This window comes from Lissotriton vulgaris, chromosome 1_1, assembly GCF_964263255.1.
Source record: "Lissotriton vulgaris chromosome 1_1, aLisVul1.2, whole genome shotgun sequence".
NCBI classification, from domain to species: domain Eukaryota; kingdom Metazoa; phylum Chordata; class Amphibia; order Caudata; family Salamandridae; genus Lissotriton; species Lissotriton vulgaris.
In genome coordinates this window covers 1816189568-1816210440 of record NC_141685.1, presented here as the reverse complement: position 1 = coordinate 1816210440, position 20873 = coordinate 1816189568, and the positions used below count along the sequence as shown (strand labels likewise).

Sequence of the window (20873 nt, the reverse complement as noted above, 5' to 3'; positions counted from 1 at the left end):
TGAGACCTTCTGTAGTTATAAACTAACCTGGTAGGTAGGGAGGGTGAAATGTAGGTATATTTTAAACCTGTTTCCCGTTAGCAATATAAGATGCTTTCTCACTTTGTATTTTATGGAATAGTAACAATGCTGACAACATCGTTTCTGATAATATGTTTGGTTGTATTATCTAAGGTACTGTGCATGAGATTACGGCGTTAGAAATAAACATTTCAAACTTGCAGGTGTCTTTATTTACTACTTGTTTTGGACTGGTGTAAGATTATAACGAAAGAGTGGTCTTTTTATGCACCTTACTTGAGGTAATCTAAGTCGCATGTTCTGGGTTGACTAGTCATTGGTGTTTTTGCTATAGGACGAAGAACCAATGAGTCACTGACTGCTAGTCTGGTAGGGGGTTTGGGTACTAAGGTTGGTTTTGGTACACCGTAATTCACTGAGGTCCTAAGTCTTTATGCACAGTTCTGTGTAGAAGCAGAATTCCTGCAACAGTAGTTACAACAAAAAGGCTTGATAAAGGGCTTTGAGTTTGAATCAGAATATGAGATTGAAGAATAATTGATAATCCCAGCCAAGAAAGGGAGCAGGCGTGCAAATTTTCAATGTCTTCGGCTGGGGTACGTGTTACAATAAAAATGTTCGATAAAGGCCTGCACTTTAAATAGGTATATGAAATAGAAGAATAGTTGATAAACACAGCTAATGTATGCAGCAAGTAGTTGTGTGTATGTGTGGATGATGTGTTGATTGAGCGGAAAATGATATATATATATATATATATATATATATATATAGATATAGATATAGAGATGTATATATATATCATAGTATCCCGTGTTTAAACTGTTCCTCATTATTGACGGCATAGAATAATCTAACAGAGTACTGCTACTATCAAAGTCATTATCAGTGGTAGTGGAATGAGGAACAGTTTAAATACGGGATACTATTATAGGTATAACACTTTGTCTATACAGTTCTCATGACGAGTTAACTTTTCATTTATGGTGGTTCCGAACAATGACGGTTATGTGAAACACTACATTGCCCATAACACTTGGCGAGACGGACTTTTGCGAAGTAACGATTGTGCGTAACTGTTCGTTAGGAGGAACTACTGGGGTATGCTAGCACATCAAGTTCTCTAGCAACATTATAAGCATTTGGCAAAATGTATTAACTATGTTTGTGATGATTTGACAAGACTGCAATGGCGCTTGGTAATGTTGTTGTTCTGCCGTCTGTCCTATGTTTATGTTCATGAACCAACACGAGAAGTTACTTAAAAAATGGCGAAGTTTATTAAATCCATTGTGTGAACAAGCGCTTCTTGGAGCGCAAAACGCGTCACGAATGGTTTATGGAGTAATAAACTTTGACTTGAATACCCAGCGTTTGCCCTGCATTATTATATATATATATATATATATATATATATATATATATATATAACGAAACCGTTATTCACAGTCATTTCCTCTCCAGAGAAGAATAACGCAAAGTAAGCCCAAAATTCGTGATAATTCTTCCGTGATTTATTGTGCAAGTTGTTGCTATATATATATATATATATATATATATATATATATATATATATACTGAAAAAAACAAAGGTTATTTGAGCATTATAGATATGTGAATTTGTCAGTCACTACATTAACGTTTTGAACAAAAAAACTAAAAATCATCAACAGCGCTAACTATATTTTGTGCCCCCGCCATGCTTGCTTTTGACCTCACATATGAAGTCACTCATGACATGTTCTATGACATCACCAATAACATTATTCAAGGAGTTCGCTAGTTTGTTTTTAGTTTACATAGTGGCGAGCAACTACCAATATAATTTTGTACCTATTTTTGTACAGCTAGGGTCCAGCTAATGGGAGTAATTGTTTACAAAACACATATGCTACTAATGCATCATAGGCGAGCAAATGGTATTAACATAACGTGTCTATTTGTAAAGTGCATGCTCACCCAGAAGGGTATCTTGGCGCTGAATAACAGATGTTAATTGTACTGTCTTGTATTAAAGACCTTATAAATGTTTGCACTGCAGAGTTACCCGGTGTACAGATGACAGTTGACAACTTGTGTTCAATATGTTCCACACAAGTTTTTAGCCTCTGTAGAATAAGTTTGTAACAGAGCAAAGATTCTACATACTAAGTATTGTAAGCACCCTTTATTTAATATAGAATTGTATCAGCACGACAATTTCTACATAACGTAGATGGCTGAGTGCACAAGGTATTAAGCTACGAGCTTGTATTGCTTCAGAAGATGGGTATCTGTAAAGTTTTCACCTCAGTACAAAAACTGTAGGTAGTATGATCTTTAGCACCTTCAGATCTTAGTTATTTTAAGTGAATAATCTCTCTTTGGACAAGTTCAGCCTAGGGTGTGCACTGTGTTGAGAAGATATTTTTGAATATTCTGTGCTGTACTTCTCATGAGAGTTTCACTGTCTGCAAACAGTGTGGTAGCGTAAACGCTCTCCCTGGAGTAAACAGTGTTAACAGTACCCACTTTCCTATTTATATCCATGTCATTTCTCAATGCAGGTTCAGGGACTGTCGGGGGTTTGATGCAGGTAAAGACTGCCAGTAGTAGAGCACTAGTTATGTAACAGGGCTTTAGCATCTGGAGCAACTTGGTTCTCCCTGAAAAATAGTATACAGATTGAACACCGTGTGCAGGATAGGTTACCCTTTCATCTGTGGTTCACAGTCAACATGAATTCAGATACCCATAAAGTGTATGGTATAGGGTCAAAGTTGTAAATAACACAAGCTTGCTTTACCTGTGGGGGTTGTATGTATGATAGTAGTAAAGATGCTTCATATAATTCTGAGCTATTTTGAATTTACTTTCAAAGCTCTAATGGTATACCCAGTTACAGAGCAATGTGTATAAAATAAGTTTGAATGATCATCAGTGATGTCATAAATAAGGTCATAGAACGTGTCATAAGAGATGTCATATGTGAGGCCATAAGCAATGCATGGCGAGGGCACAATTTATAGTTAGAGCTGCTAACTTTAACTGATGAAATTCTGAGTTTTTGTAGTTAAAAAAAATTATGTTATCAATGACAAATTCATCTCACTATAACGTTACTTTAACCTTTGTTTTTTTCAGTGAATTTCTAGATAAAAAAAAAAGCAAAGTGATACTTCATTACCATACATAAATGTAACCCCCTCCTGCGGCTAGGTCCTACAACCAACACCACGCTGCGCACGGCCTTTGGCTCCGGGTAGCCTATCCCCCAAGGCCCGGCAAAATTTTTAGGGGGGCAAATGGACCCCCATCCCCCAGGGCCTATCATTATGTTTAGTGGGAGGGGGGCACAAGGCTTCCTCCCCGAGCAGATTTCGGTCACAGGGACACCATACCCCAGAGTATTTTTCAGATGGAGGGGGGCACGAGGCCCCCCCGGGCCCAGTGCATTTTTCAGAGGGAGGGGGCTACGCAGCGGCCCCTTCCCACTCTGATTTTGGCCCCAAGGACCCCATCCATGGCTGTATTTACTGGGGAAGGGGGAATATGGTCCCCATCGCTGGCCCATTTCTGCCCACAGGGACCCAATTTCTCTCAGACCAAGCATTACGTCCAAGGAGGAGGGGGCATGCAGCCCTCCTTTCTTAGGCCCATTTCAGGCCAGGAGGCCTCATCACCCAGGGCCCTGTATTTTGTTTGGGGGAAGGGGTCGCGGGCCCCCTCAATGGGCTGCTTTTGGTCCCGGGGAACCCATCCCCCAGAGCCTGGTGCATTTTGCAGGGGGAAGGGAACCAAGTGGCATTCCTTCCCGGGCTGCTTTCAGCTAGCGGAGCCCAGCTTCAGGGCCCACACTGTGTAAGGTGGATACTCTGATGCCCACCCTGGGCACCCACAATACTGTTGTTGAGGGCTGCAGGGGGAAGTCCCAAGGACCGAGCCATCTCCCACATACAGCGGGAGCTGGCATTGTTCCAGCTGTAAGGGAATAGCTCCTAATGCTGCTTTCTCTGGGCGGGAGCAATCTTTTGATCTGTTTTGAAACAGATCAATTGTCCGTTCCCAGCGGGAGGGAACATTTTTGAAGCTCCCGCCAGCTTGGCCAGACTTGGTGTTTGCTTCCGCTTGGAGGCAGCATTTTCAAATCTCCAGCCAAGCAAGCATATTGGTTTCCCTCCCTGTGCATGTAGGGAAACCGCTATGTCCTGATCCTGAAGGTTAGGTTCCCCAGGGCCATTAATGGCTCAGGCAGGGGGCCACCCTTGCTTCAAGTAATTGGCCCCAGGAATGGGCTCCCTGTAGCCTTTTCAGGCGTGGGGAGGGGGGTCCACATGGCCCCCTCACCTTTTTCTTAAATATCAGCCCCGGGTGTGGGCCTCTCGCGGCTCAGGGAAGGGGGCCGCTCTGAGCATCCCTATTTTTACAAATTTCAGCCCGGAGGTGGGCTCCCCTTGGCTTCTAGAGACTCAGAACGGGTGGCCACGCAGGCCCACCACTTCATTTTTTTTAAATCAGCCCCAGGGGTAGGCACCTCTGGATATTAGTTAATTAAATGCGGCCCAGCTGCCATTTTATTATTTTCGTGGCATTGTTTGGCATTTTTTTGGATGGCCCCAGGCGGTCCCTCTGGGCCCCCCCATGGAGCATGGTGAGTCAGGGTGTCCCTAACCTGCCCCCAAATATCTTTATGGGTTTTATACCTTCAGGACAGGGGACTAAGCCAGTGAGTCCTGCAATGGCTGGCAGCAACATTTTTCTCATGTTGCTGGCAGGTAACCAGAGTGCTCGCTCTCATAGGAGTCTGACTACCATGGCAGCGAGATGGCCCAAGGGAAATAAAACTCTGGGGCCAATCAAAATGCTCTATTTTGAAACTGTCACCTCTGCAAGTCTCTCTCGTGTAACCAACTGCAAAAATATACAGTTATATTTTACCATAAATTTCTCAAAAACTACTGAACGGATTTACACCAAATCACCAAAAGCACACTCTGCGGACCATGATCTAGGTTCCTGCCAAATTTGGTATAATTCCCTTCTGCAGTTTTAGCTGCAGCCCATCTTAAAGAAAACTATGGAATATGCATGGGGATTCTGTGTTTTGGGACCCCATTTTTTCTTTCCCCAACCTCCACTTGAGAGATCATCCGGCTACTTTCCAGAAAGGAGCGGAGATGGATGAACTTTTTTGGGGAAGGTTTTGTGAAGATTCATCAAACGGGGCCCAAGCTATTAGCAAACCAAAGAACATTTCTATGGAAAAGCTGACTAAAGCGGACTAAACCATAACTACCTAGTGGCGACCGCCACTAGGTAATATCTGTATGTGGGAAAATTACTTTTTATGGGGATGGGGCTGCGCGGCCGAAGTATATTCTGGCCCAGTAAGTATATGTGAGAGTAAGAGATTGTAAGAGTTCCTGTTTAAATAAGTATATGTTTCTAGAAGTGATTGTTTAAGAGAGTAAGTATGTGTAAGTTTCCTTAGAAGTAAGGAGGTAGTGTGTGTATAGTTGTATATGCAAATAAATGGATGTTCAATAGTTTATTTGCATGTGAAAGTATGTGTGTGAGTAACTTTTGGATGACTGTCGGTGTAGAACAGGATGTATAGATGTATCACTACATATGATGAGTGAGTATATGTATGAGTGACTATATAGAACTGTTGCTGAATGAGTGGATGTGTATATAGATGGTGGAATTACTGAATTGGTTGTTGTAACTGGTATGGGTATCTCCATTTTTTTGAAAATGTTAGTTTCTATTTTTGAATATGTGTTTCAAGGGTTACATTACACTAAAAGGAGGTCTGTCACTCTGTCACAAGGATGGTGTCATAAGTAATGTCATGAGTGATGTCACTGACGATGTCATGAGTGATGTAATATGCGACGTAATCAGCAGTGCATTGCAGGCGCTCTTGTTATAGTGAGTCCAACTAACTAGAACGTTGGAATTTCAATGGTTTTATGTCAGTAAAATTTCCAGCTAACTATAACTGGTGTGAAACCTATGGTTTTTTTCAGTGAATTTCAAAGGTTTTTTAAATGCTAATTCCTAACTATATATAGGGCCTCAAACCTATGAAATGTAATATTTTTTATAATGAATCCTATATTGTATATTTATATAATACTATTTTTTTTTGCCCTGGAGCGCTCCCGGTGCGTGCCCCGGTGAGCGCACCGGAAAGCGCAGTTTTCCGGCGCGCACCGGTGAGCGTCCCATTAGCGCTATTGCCGTGAACGAAAACATCGTGACGTATCGCGTAGCCGCGTCTGCGTGATATGCACGGCGTAAGTGCACCCGGAAGCACTCTAGCGAATACGATCGCGCAACGTAAGCATCCGACGCGCTTACGCGACGCCCCCCGGGCGCGCCCGGGTGCGCGTAGCGTACGCGCGTCGGATCATGTGACCTGAAAATAACACTTTTTATTGGTGCAGAACAGTTTTGGTTTCCAAATGATGAAAGCCCGGGTCATGTGCCCTTGAAAATTACACTTTTCATTGCTTCAGGACAGTTTTTTTCTCTCCAAATGATGAAAGCCCCACCCTTTTTTCCTTATTCTGACTTTGTCCTTTGACTGAGGAAGACCTGTTTGGAGATTTGTGACTAATATTTTGTACTTTAAAATGGCTACAGTAGCAGCAGCAGCTGGAGCATCTGCACCACCACCACCAACACCACCACCACCAAGAGGACCACCATAACACCACAGTGGTGGAGATGAAGAATAGGAGGAGGAGGAGGGGGGTAGGACATTCCTACCAGAAGACAATACCCCATATAACCAAAGCAGCACATTGTATGGGAGTTTTTTTCCATCCCAGAGGGCAAGAAGAAAGTGAATGCGCCAAAGGTGACTTGCCAAATCTGTGGCATTGAACTTTCAAGGGGGAACCCTAATAAGAAATACTCATTTGGCAAGAACACCATGATTCGGCACATGCAGCGCAGGCATCCCAACAACTATGCTGCGGCAGAGGTGAGAGAACTGGCCAGCAACCCTCCCCAATCTTCACCCAGCACCTCCAAACGAAAGCAACCCACTCCATCGGGACCAGAGACAAGGGAGATGGTCCCAAACATACAACCACAGTTTGGGGAATACAAGATCTCTTGTATATTTGGTGGTAAGACCATCACCTATGGTGAGCAAAGCATAAAGCATCAACCGTGCTGGTGACAACCACAATTGCCCCAAAAAAGAATAATTTTTTCCTGATTTTTTTTTGCTCCAGTTGAGCCGTTTACAATTCCCTGTTTTTTGTTTCTCCCCATAAAAATAACAAAAAATATATAAAATAGTTCATAAAAGCAAAAAAAAGTACAAAATGTTCAAAAAAACATTAAAAAAATATAAAATAACAAAAAGAAGAAAAAAAACAGTTCTTTTTAGAACTACCTCCAATTAATAAAAAAAGGCTACATTTTTTTAAAACTCTGTCATTCTTTTTTTCCCCATGGTACGCTCCCCGGTACGCTCCCCTGTGCGCGTACCGGGCGCTCCCCCGTGCAAATAAAAAAAAAAAATGTTTGCCCTTTTATAGCCCCCACATCAAACCTAGGGGGTCAGGGGGGTCTACTCTGCCCCCTTATGGTCATTCCCCCCTTTGTTTTTGCCACCTCTTGTGTCTCGATCCTACCGAGACACAAGATGGCGGCCGCTCCGGACTGTTTGGAATGTTGAAAGACACCTGAGAGCTAATCAGCTTTCCGCGCGCGAACTCGCGTAGCGCGCTGGTTAGCGCTCCGGTGCACGTACCGAGGCGCGCTTATAGATATATATATTTTTTTGAACCTAAATTACTCAAAATCCACTGGAGCACATATCTTGAGACATAGCAAAGGCACATCGGGCTACCAGTCCCTACAATTTTGACAAGTTTCGTGGAAATCCATTCAGCCGTTCGGGCTAAAAGTGAGGTTGACCGCCCTATGGAAATTAACATGGGGAAAACACGTTTTGGGACCCCCTTTTTTTCTTGGCCCCCGCTTGACAAATCCCCCCCAAACTTTCAGGGAAGGACCGGAGCGCCGCAAGGCAAATTCCTCAACCGGCGCCAAAGTTATTCACAATAGAATGTTGCGATTTCCCTATTGAAAATAATCCTAACTATACGCCAGTAGGTAATATATTTATATATATATATATTTATATATATTTATATATATATATATATATATATATATATATATATATATATATATATATATATATATATATATATATATATCCGTTCAACACTCCCACCGACCGGCTCTGGACGCCGATCCCACAACGTAGGAACAGACCACAGCAACGCTCCAAAATCCTTTCAAGGTAAGTTTATTGCTTCATTGTCACCAGCATGACGCGTTTCGGCTACAACACGGTAACCTTGATCACATGACAAAAGGAACCAATGCTTGTGCTTAAATACAGTGCAAATGCAGATTGATGCAGCGTCAGCAGTAATAAACATAAAAGACATACTAATAGTTCCTCTCCGAATAAACAATTAAAAGTAGTACAATGATTTGAACTTTTAAAATGCAAAATTCATCTATATACACATCGTAAAATTCTTCTACCACAAATGGCACATCGGAGGCAATATTTACAATTTACAAAAACTTCTATTGTAAACAGTCTTCTGTTAAAGTGCTGAATGCGACAGATCGATAACTCAATCTGTGTATATATATATATATATATAAACATATATATATATATATATATATATATATATATATATATATATATATATATATATATATATATGAACCAATACAACATTTGTAACTACAGTGTGATATTTCAGCCACAGGAAAATTAGGCATGGATAGACACTTAAGCAAAGCTGTTCAGTTTAATGTTACAACAGAAGCGTACTTACACAAAGCTGCTGGGGCTATTTGTGATTAGAAACATCTTCTTTCCGTGGCTGGCTAGTTTTGCCAAAACAGCACGCGTCTGTTCACCGTAGCAGATGTACCTTTCTGTAGAAAAACAAAACACATTGAGAAACTTTAGAAGGGTTGCAAATTGTTTATCATATAATGGCCACATTGTTGTATATGTCACACTTGGTTAAAAGAAATACAGAGAAGCACCGACATTTACCAGGGCAAGCGGCACTTTTGTAAAAGACTAAAGTATGCACATTTTGTAAGCATTGATAACTTCAAAAAACAGAATTCAAATACCTTTTTAGGTCTGGCTGAATTAAGTGCAGCATACTTTAAAGCTGGTCTGCAAATGAGGTAGAATAAGAAATATCTAAAAAGAGCCAATGATGCTACGTTTAACGTAGCAGAGTATTGCACAGGGTCGATAATAGCTCACAGCATCCACATAGTCACAAGCTCTCCCTCACCGGCACTCATTGCCGGCTGGGAATCAGAGCTGCTGTCGCCACATTTCCACAAGTTTTTCGCCAGGTTTTGAAGCCGCCTTTAGTGAGCTGCTGACGTACATGAAGAGGGATAGTATGAGAACTCATTTATTTATATAACTGTTTTTATATATTGTGGATCAGTTCCAATGATAAGGGAATATACACCTTACGTTCCAAACTTTTTCCCATTCAAGGTGAACAAAATTCAAATTGTGGGATCAATATAAAGCAGTATTATGAGAGCAACAGCGTGTGTTCATAAGTGATATAGTCTTTGTTAGACCTAGCATCCTTGGCATGGTTTCCCCCTATCTTTTTACCTCTACCTCCTGTATTTTTGCTGCTGTGCAGGATTTCGTTTTTGCTGGTTTAGATGCTTTGGGCACTTTGCCACTGTTGATCAGTGTCAAAGAGCAAGTGCTCCCTGTATAAATTGTTATTGTGATTGGTTATCCATGATTGGCATATTTGTATTACCTAGAAGTCCCTAGTAAAGTGCACTGAGAGTGCCAGGGCTGGTGATTCAAATGCTACTAGTGGGCCTGGAGCACTGATTGTGCCACCCACATGAATAGCCCTAAAATTGTGTCTCAGGCCTGCCACTACAGTGCCTGTGTGCAGTCTGTGAACTGCCATGTCCTCCTGGTCCCCACTGACCAGGCCTAACCCTTCCCTATCTGGGCACATTGGTCACCCCTATGGAAGGCCCAAGGTACCCCCTTGGCCAGGGTGCAGTGTATGTGGAATGTAGAGCCTGTACTAGTACAGGTGAAATGCTCTGATAGTGAATTACAGCCATTTTCGTTTTTCACTATTGCAAGGCTATCTTGCCCCATAGGCTATCATGGGGAATGCTGGCTACAGTGGCTACCAGCATATCTTCCCATAGGAGGAATATAGTACATAAAAGTCTGGTATCCCTGAACTCAGAATTTAATAACACAACTTTTAGGAAAGGTTGTTTTTAAATCCTGTGTTTGAGAACAGCCCTTTTAGAAAGTGGCTGTTCTCTTGTCTGACCTTTCTGTGTGCCTTGGCCTGTTTGTGAATTGACTGTCTGGTTTGTGAGTGACAGGAGGTCGTGGCTCCCAGAGGCTGAGTGGGCCATCCCTGGGCTGAATAGCTCCTTCTGCATCTAGAGTGGTGGGAGGGGATAGAACCTGAGCCTGAATAGGGCTGATCTTGCCTTCCACAATGCTAGCTCCACCTCCTGCTGGGCGGCTGACGACCCTGCCCCTCACTCTGAAAGGAAAGAAGAAGCCAGGAAAACAAAGTGCTCCAGGAACACCCAGAACTGGTTCAGACCGCGCTCAGAGCCCTCCTGCACAAAGGGAACAAAGACTTTTAGGGGTATAAGTACAGGACCCCTGACAACAGAAAATTAGATCATGCTGGAATCAAGAAGGAGAAAGCTGGAAGACTGAGGAAGGCAGGCTGTCCTGCTGTTGCTTTGCTGGACTGACTTGCAGTTGCTTTGCTGCCAAGGAGAGGGGAAGGACTTAGTTGTTGCTTTGTCCCCTTGCTTGAAGAGATCTCCAAGGGCCTGTTGTGAGCTGTACTCCTGTTAAGAAGTCCCAGGAACAAAAGGACTTCACCCCCCAGCTTTCCCTGAACTCTGCTGAAAGAGTTCTGCCCTTGCGGAGTGCTGAATCCGACTGAGGTTTTGTACAAAATAACAGGAGTAGAAACCAGTCAACCTTGCTGGGATTGGGGTAGAGAACTATATATACTGAACCCAACTGGTATGATTTGTAGACAGTTAGTAAGGATATGAATACAACATTATCCAAGGAGGAACAAGGAAACTCTATTTGATTGTCACATGTGCTCAAGGCATCATTTTTATCAAAATTTTTTAAAATTGGGCAAGTACAATTACAGTTTATATCAGCACTGCAATTTACAAATAAAAAATAGCAACCCAAAGTTGTACAACGTGCACAAGTGCAAAAGTGAGTGATAGTGGGGGGCGTGGCTAGCAGCCAACGATGGCGGCCGCAGCTTAGGGAGGCTCCTGGGCAGAGGCGGCTTTCCGCGATAATCCGCATCATCATCCTGAGCTTCACTGGCGGAAAGGGGCGGACCGGACCCGGTGTCCGTGTGGCGAGCAGCGTGGAAGTCCCTGAGAGCGGCGGCGGCCCGAACGGGCAGAATCATATCCTCGGGAGGCGGAGGAGGAGCTGGGCCTGACTGCAGCCGAGGAGCCGCGGACTCCCAGCGCCAGCGAATCCGGCCGGAAGTGTCCAGCAAGCGGGGGTGAGTGGCAGGAAGCGCCGGCCTACCGAGCGCTTCCCCCGACAATACCGCAAAGCCACCCTCCCGTCCACCCAGACACACAGACGCCCACCACGGCAACCCGACAGCACTCCCCGGTCACATACGCGCCCTCCAGCAGCGCGACGGGAGCTGCGCAGAGTCACCCAGTGCCGCCATTACACGGCCCCAGCGATAGAAGGCGCCGGACCCCGGCAGCGGCCGCCAAAACCGCTCAGTGACCGGCAACACTACACGGCGGCCACAGCGGGCGAGGGTTAAAGACACCACAGCCCTTTCACCGAAATCACCGAGGGCCATACGCACGCGGCGCCACCTGAGGGGCAAGAGCCTGGGCAACACCCACATCACGGGGGCACTGAGGAGAATTATAACGCGACGGCCCCGGCCAGTGTGGGTCGCAACTTACAACGCACTCCCCTTTCAACCCAGCGCTGGGAGGAGGCTCAGCACCTGGCAGGTGCGCATTCACTAGGAGAGCGTAGCACCACTGCATGACGGTGAGGAGACGCCACCCCCCACTGCGGTGTCCTTGTACCTAGTCGCAGACTACCACCGGTGCGCAAGGAAGCGGCACTGTGCAACCCGCGCACGGTCATTTTATCCACCAGGCAGTGTCATCCACGGCAGCGCCATGTCCCATAGGGGCCCCAGAAACAACTCAACCCAGGCCAAGCTGGACAAATTCGCATTTGAGAGGCACTCACCACCCCAAGACCAACGAAAGGCCGCCGGAAAAGCGGCGAAAACCGAGGGGGCGAAGAAGGCCACACTAGACGATGTCCTAGCAGCGCTGGCCCAGGTACAAACGACGGTGGGTGCCACGGCAACGGAAGTCACCTTGATAAGGGCGGATCTCCAAAAAATGAACGAGAGGGTCAAACAGGTCGAGGTGGTCGCTAAGGCGCTGGTAGAGGATGTGTCCGAATTGCAAATAGCAGTAGAACGGCTGCAAACCGATAACAGACTACTTAGGGACAAACTGGACGATCAGGAAGGGCGCTCCCGACGCAATAATGTTCGAATTTTAGGTGTGCCAGAATCTGAGGACACGGGGGCTATGGACCTCTACGTGGAGGACTTGGTCAAGACTCGGCTTAAGCCCAAGGGACTCTCAAACTTCTTCTCCGTCGAAAGGGCGCACCGCGTTCCAGGAGGCAAGCCCAAGTCGGGGGCCGCACCACGACCGATACTGGCTCGGTTGTTCAATTTCCGGGATCGGGACGCCATCCTGCAGGCCGCTAGAGTGGCACCGACCATCCAAATTCAGAACTCCAAGATTGCTTTCTTCCCGGACTATACGGCTGAGGTATCTAGGAGAAGGAAAACGTTCCTGGAAGTCAAAAAGACCTTGAGAGATAAAGAACTGCCGTACTCAATGATCTTCCCGGCTAAACTACGGGTGGTGGCAGATAAGAAAGTGTGGATCTTCGACTCCCCTGGAGCAGCCCGGGACTGGCTGGAGGGTTGGCACACCGTTGGACGACAGCGCAAAACACACAGACCGGATCGAGACCGCGGAGGAGGTAGCGGAGCAGACTCGCAAACATCAGGTCGAGCGGAGGGACCGGACCACTCACCATCCCATGGGTTTGAAGGAGGAGGCGGGAATGAGTGAACCCGACCTTGGACACTGGACACTAAGCAATCGCCAAACGCCGAACTAATCCATACTTTCCACAGCTACACGTAGACGCCGGCATGGCTGCCCCAAGAGCCTTCAGGGAAGCCGCCTGCCTGGGGAGACACTCTCCCCCCTACAAGAAAGTACTCTGGTGTTGGGATGGGTAAAGCACTCTGCTAAGTTGGGGTGGCGGGCAGTTGGAGGTCCGTTAAGCAGGGGGGCAGGGAGGGGGGTTTGTTCTGAATTGTTTATGTTAGGAATGTGCATTATGGGTCAAAGACAATGTTTCAGTACCTATGGGGATCAAAACACATTGCTTGAAACAGACAGTGACATTATGCCCCCATGATGCCTCTAAACGCTTTGCTGCGCAACGACGCAGCCGCCAAACCGGTCACGTCTCTGGGGCACTGCATCATGTCCCTAATCCCACCCGATGGCTAACAATCCCGTCCCGGCAGAGGGGGTGACCCACTCTGACGCACAATGCCCACCTATGACCTTGCTGTCCTGGAATGTGAGAGGTTTGGGGGACAAGGTTAAGCGGGGATTGGTACTGACGGCTATTAAGCGCTTGCGACTTACTGTGGCCCTGTTGCAAGAAACGCACCTGGTGGGGGGGGCCACGAAGGCCTTGGATAGGCGAGGCTACAAAATGTGGGCCCACTCTGCTTTCACGTCCGGCTCTAGGGGGTCGGGCATACTAATACAGAAGAACTCACGTTTCATGCCCCTATCAATTAAAACGGATGATCAGGGCTGCTTTGCGGCCGTGCAGGGACAGTGGGAGGGGAAACTCTTTAATCTAGTATCGGTGTATGTGCCACCTGCTTTACACTCGGTCCACCTCCCAAGACTAGGGGACTTCCTACTAACTCTCCCAGAGGGTGAGACCATACTAGGGGGGGACTTCAACGCGGTCATAGACCCACAACTAGATAAACACCCCTCACCCAGCCAGACAGGGGGGGAAACATACTTTCGACGATTCACCACGGCAATGGGCATGACAGACATTTGGAGACACCTGCACCCGGGCACGAAGCAATACACGTTCCACTCAGCGGTGCATGGCAGCCTGTCACGCATCGATTATTTCCTGGCACTGGGGGAGGCCCTTTGTCATGTAGATACCCTGGAGATTCACCCTCGTGGTATTTCGGACCACTCACCGCTCACACTGACGCTTTCCCTACAGACGAGAGCACGTAGGCGCATTTACCCAATGCACGCATCATATTTTAAAATCCCACAGGTCCGCATAGTACTCAAACGCACCACGAAACACTACTTTCTTGAAAATACACATTCAGTACGCTCACCAGCAACGCTCTGGGAGGCCTATAAAACAGTTCTGCGGGGACAAGCCATTAACACCATAACCGGACATAAGAAACAACAGTCGCAGGAGCTAGCCGACCTAGAGATTACGTTGAGGGAGCGGACGGAGGCGCATGAGTCTCATCCTTCTCCAGATGCCCTGCACGCACTCACTCTCCAGCAACAGCTATACAATGATCACCTACGGTTGGTGGTCAAGGGTCTCTTAACCGACACCCAAAACAGGATCTATGAAGTGGGGGACAAAGCAGGGAAAATGCTGGCGTGGCTCGATAGGCGTGAGGGTAGCTCCAGGGGGGTCCAACGTTTGAGAGATGAACAGGGAGTGACACACACCGATCCCAGGCGCATAACAGAACTACTTGCGTCCCATTTTGAACGAGTGTACACCCCGGCTCGTACAATTACACCGGAGAGTGCCAGGGCACTCTTGGCACCGATTGAGGTTCGGACCCTCTCACCGGAGGCGTCGACCGAACTAGAGGCAGACATCACGGCCGACGAAATCCAGCTGGCCATCAAGGCACTGAACCCGGGTAAAGCATTGGGACCGAATGGGATACCCATAGAATGGTATCAGGTTATGCCAGACACCCTTAGCACGCATCTGCTGGGGATGTTCAAGGAATGCCTCGAGAAGGGTTCCCTTCCACCAGACCAGCGTGAGGCCACTATAATACCAATCCCCAAGCCGGGCAAGCCCCCGGAGGACAGCTCCTCCTATCGGCCAATTTCGTTATTAAACGCGGAAGTGAAAATCTTGGCCAAACTTTTGGCACAGAGGATCCTGCCCCATCTGTCCTCGATTATACACCCGGATCAGTCCGGGTTTATGCCGCACAGGAACACAGCTCTGAACTTGCGGCGACTGCATGGTATCCTGGCCAGAGCTGACACCATCACCACGCCGGCAGTAATCCTGGCACTTGACGCCAAAATGGCATTTGACCTGGTGGAGTGGGAGTACCTTTTTGAAACACTGACACATATGGGGTTCGGGCCTCGCTTTCTAGCGTGGGTTAAACTACTGTACACAGCCCCGATGGCTCATGTGGTGGCGAACGGCCACATTTCCCGCACTTTTCCGTTGGGTCGAGGCACGCGACAGGGGTGCCCTTTGTCGCCCCTGTTGTTTGCCATCTCCCTGGAACCACTTGCGACTTTAATACGAGCCTCCCCCCTCCTCAAGGGTATACCAGGGACCGGGGGTTGGGAAGACCGTCTGTCCCTCTACGCAGACGACATGCTGCTGTATCTAACAGACCCCGAGGAGGGTATACCGGCCTTGTTACGCATTTGTGACACGTACGGCAGGATATCTGGCTACACGCTTAATTGGTCCAAGTCAGAGATATATGTCCTCCGGGGTCCGGCCCCAGACCTCGACGAAACTTGCCCGCTGCGACTGGCGGGAACCTCCTTTAAATATCTGGGCATACATGTCACTAAGGACCCAGTCGAATTCATGGATAAGAATCTGAAGCCGCCCCTGGCTAGACTCAAGCGGGATGTGGAGTTTTGGTCCGGCCTGCCGTTAACACTCCTCGGCAGGGCGGCGCTTTACAAGATGATGGCGTTGCCACGCTTCTTGTACGCCCTAGACAACTCGCCCTATCTGGTGCCACCCAAATTCTTCCAGAAAGTAGCAGCTCTAGTTTCTAACCTACTGTGGGGCAACCTCCCGGCGCGAGTGGCACAATCCAAGCTACACAGAGACTGGTATGGTGGAGGCATTGCGCTACCGAATCTGAAATTGTATTATTGGGCTGCACATTTGAGGCACATTAATCAATGGATGCACGCACCACACACCGAACCAGCATTTCACTCAGACAGGGAGCAGTTGGGTGCAGATAGTCTGTTAGGCCCACTATATGATCACCGCAAGGTGCGTACTCTGGTCGGCCCCACCAAGTTGACGGTGCAGATATGGCACGCAGCTACGGCAGCTCTGGGCTGGAAGGGGAAAATCACAGGGATGACTCCGCTGTGGGACTCTCGCGTACTGGGCAACCTTAGGAACACCAAGGGATTCACACAATGGGACACAATAGGCATCTCCGTGGTGGGTGATCTATGGGAGAGGAATGAAGTGATCCCCTTTGCCCGACTAAAAGAACTCTATGAGCTCAACGACAGGGAGCTCTGCAGGTACATTCAGGTACGCCACGCACTGCTTGCAGCCATTCCAGCAGACACAATACTCCCAGAGTCCTCACCCTTGGAAGATCGCCTACTCACAGATTGCATGTTAGAACGGGCAACATCCCTCACTTACCGCAAGCTCCTCAACAACAGCCCTGACCCAACATCACACCTCAAGGAGAAATGGGAAGGGGAGGTTAACGACATGGATGAACATGAATGGAACGCAGCTCTTGGGTCCCCTAAAGAAATAGGCATCTCGGCACGCATGCGACTGGTGCAATTTAAGATCCTGCACAGGGTTTACTATACAAGGACGATGTTACATCGTATACAAAGGGCGCCCCATCCCTACTGCCTGCGAGGGTGTGGGGAGGAGGGCACGTTCTTCCACACCATATGGGATTGCCCTAAGATCCAGGAATACTGGAGGCAAGTACTCCGCACGCTCTCACAGGCACTAGATCACTCCATCTTACCTGACCCACGGAGGTGCTTGCTAAATATATGGGAACCTACTGACTTGAACCGATACGAGCAACTTTGGGTCACGGCGGGGCTAATGGTAGCGAAACGTGACATAGCACAGCGCTGGGGGGCAGCGGAACTCCCAACCAAGTCCCAGTGGTGCTTGAACATGGATCGGGTGATGTTGACCGAGCGAGCAGTGTACATCAACCGAGCCTGCCCCGGGAAATGGAATAGGATATGGCTGAAGTGGAATGAGTACAGGGGGGACATCTGCGAACCCCTGCGAGAGGATGATCTGGATGAATCTGATGAGGAGGGCGAGGAAGGCTGATCCTGGGCGGGGGTGGGAATGGGGAGAGGGCCTGGGCTGCTGAAGGAGATCGCCTCTTAGTACTTAGATGGATGAGTCTAAGGGGGTAGGGGTGGTTGGGGAGAATAGAGGCATGTACGTACTGGGTAGGACTGTCAGATTCCCATGCTCCAAAGTGACTCTAGAGACTTACAAAGCACTGATTCGTGTCAGACCACGCTGTCATTCCTAACTGTTGTTGTTCTGAGTTTGTTATTTTTCAAAAAACAAAAAAATCTCCACCAAAACCTCAATTCCTGCATTGAACAATTGCGCAACTGGCACTTTTATTTTCTCAGCACTCTCTGTCAAGAACTTGATTGTTAATGTGATATAATTGTCCATTTTGCTGAAAATCTCTATTTGCAATGATCCTCCGATAGCGGCCGGCCCTCGGGGTTGTAGGCATTCCGCTGTGTACTATGCAAAGTGCAATAAAGGTTTTAAAAAAAAAAAAAAAAAAAAAGTGAGTGATACTACGGTGACCCAAGTGACAGTGTGATTAGCGTGGGCGGCGCAAGGTGTTTTGTGCATTGATATATACAGTGAGTAAAAACAGATTGGTTTCTAAACGATTCAGAATGGTTATTTTTCGTTTATCATTCTTTGCGAAAACCACTATGTGAGGGGCGCCTAAAGTCTTGCTGAATAGTCGATGGTGTTTCGATCCGTTGGAATTGGGATCATCTTCAGGACTGTATGGGTTGGCATTATAGCATGAACAAAGCACCGATCTGTTATCGAAGAAATTCAAAGGGGACCTCTCGGTACCGCGTGGTCTAGGGGTAGCGGAGACCGAACCAAGCTTAATCGGTGGGGTGGGGAGACACAATCTATCCTCATGGAAGAGACGAACGAGTGAAGTGCCGGCCTTGTTACGCATTTGTGACACGTACGGCAGGATATCTGGCTACACGCTTAATTGGTCCAAGTCAGAGATATATGTCCTCCGGGGTCCGGCCCCAGACCTCGACGAAACTTGCCCGCTGCGACTGGCGGGAACCTCCTTTAAATATCTGGGCATACATGTCACTAAGGACCCAGTCGAATTCATGGATAAGAATCTGAAGCCGCCCCTGGCTAGACTCAAGCGGGATGTGGAGTTTTGGTCCGGCCTGCCGTTAACACTCCTCGGCAGGGCGGCGCTTTACAAGATGATGGCGTTGCCACGCTTCTTGTACGCCCTCGACAACTCGCCCTATCCGGTGCCACCCAAATTCTTCCAGAAAGTAGCAGCTCTAGTTTCTAACCTACTGTGGGGCAACCTCCCGGCGCGAGTGGCACAATCCAAGCTACACAGAGACTGGTATGGTGGAGGCATTGCGCTACCGAATCTGAAATTGTATTATTGGGCTGCACATTTGAGGCACATTAATCAATGGATGCACGCACCACACACCGAACCAGCATTTCACTCAGACAGGGAGCAGTTGGGTGCAGATAGTCTGTTAGGCCCACTATATGATCACCGCAAGCTGCGTACTCTGGTCGGCCCCACCAAGTGGACGGTGCAGATATGGCACGCAGCTACGGCAGCTCTGGGCTGGAAGGGGAAAATCACAGGGATGACTCCGCTGTGGGACTCTCGCGTACTGGGCAACCTTAGGAACACCAAGGGATTCACACAATGGGACACAATAGGCATCTCCGTGGTGGGTGATCTATGGGAGAGGAATGAAGTGATCCCCTTTGCCCGACTAAAAGAACTCTATGAGCTCAACGACAGGGAGCTCTACAGGTACATTCAGGTACGCCACGCACTGCTTGCAGCCATTCCAGCAGACACAATACTCCCAGAGTCCTCACCCTTGGAAGATCGCCTACTCACAGATTGCATGTTAGAACGGGCAACATCCCTCACTTACCGCAAGCTCAATTTAAGATCCTGCACAGGGTTTACTATACAAGGACGATGTTACATCGTATACAAAGGGCGCCCCATCCCTACTGCCTGCGAGGGTGTGGGGAGGAGGGCACGTTCTTCCACACCATATGGGATTGCCCTAAGATCCAGGAATACTGGAGGCAAGTACTCCGCACGCTCTCACAGGCACTAGATCACTCCATCTTACCTGACCCACGGAGGTGCTTGCTAAATATATGGGAACCTACTGACTTGAACCGATACGAGCAACTTTGGGTCACGGCGGGGCTAATGGTAGCGAAACGTGACATAGCACAGCGCTGGGGGGCAGCGGAACTCCCAACCAAGTCCCAGTGGTGCTTGAACATGGATCGGGTGATGTTGACCGAGCGAGCAGTGTACATCAACCGAGCCTGCCCCGGGAAATGGAATAGGATATGGCTGAAGTGGAATGAGTACAGGGGGGACATCTGCGAACCCCTGCGAGAGGATGATCTGGATGAATCTGATGAGGAGGGCGAGGAAGGCTGATCCTGGGCGGGGGTGGGAATAGGGAGAGGGCCTGGGCTGCTGAAGGAGATCGCCTCTTAGTACTTAGATGGATGAGTCTAAGGGGGTAGGGGTGGTTGGGGAGAATAGAGGCATGTACGTACTGGGTAGGACTGTCAGATTCCCATGCTCCAAAGTGACTCTAGAGACTTACAAAGCATTGATTCGTGTCAGACCACGCTGTCATTCCTAACTGTTGTTGTTCTGAGTTTGTTATTTTTCAAAAAACAAAAAAATCTCCACCAAAACCTCAATTCCTGCATTGAACAATTGCGCAACTGGCACTTTTATTTTCTCAGCACTCTCTGTCAAGAACTTGATTGTTAATGTGATATAATTGTCCATTTTGCTGAAAATCTCTATTTGCAATGATCCTCCGATAGCGGCCGGCCCTCGGGGTTGTAGGCATTCCGCTGTGTACTATGCAAAGTGCAATAAAGGTTTTAAAAAAAAAAAAAAAAAAAGTGAGTGATACTACGGTGACCCAAGTGACAGTGTGATTAGCGTGGGCGGCGCAAGGTGTTTTGTGCATTGATATATACAGTGAGTAAAAACAGATTGGTTTCTAAACGATTCAGAATGGTTATTTTTCGTTTATCATTCTTTGCGAAAACCACTATGTGAGGGGCGCCTAAAGTCTTGCTGAATAGTCGATGGTGTTTCGATCCGTTGGAATTGGCATCATCTTCAGGACTGTATGGGTTGGCATTATAGCATGAACAAAGCACCGATCTGTTATCGAAGAAATTCAAAGGGGACCTCTCGGTACCGCGTGGTCTAGGGGTAGCTGAGACCGAACCAAGCTTAATCGGTGGGGTGGGGAGACACAATCTATCCTCATGGAAGAGACGAACGAGTGAAGTGCTG

At 47.5% G+C, this 20873-nt stretch overlaps 1 protein-coding gene across 3 annotated transcripts in view; it reads right to left on the bottom strand.

Moving 5' to 3' along the window:
- Positions 1-20873, bottom strand: part of NT5DC3 (5'-nucleotidase domain containing 3) — a 391194-nt gene that overhangs the window by 181917 nt on the left and 188404 nt on the right. For all 3 annotated transcript variants that reach the window (XM_086919171.1, XM_086919172.1, XM_086919173.1), the window contains exon 8: positions 8889-8991. In XM_086919171.1, the coding sequence (XP_086775297.1) occupies positions 8889-8991 (103 nt within the window). The remainder of the gene's footprint in view (positions 1-8888; positions 8992-20873) is intronic.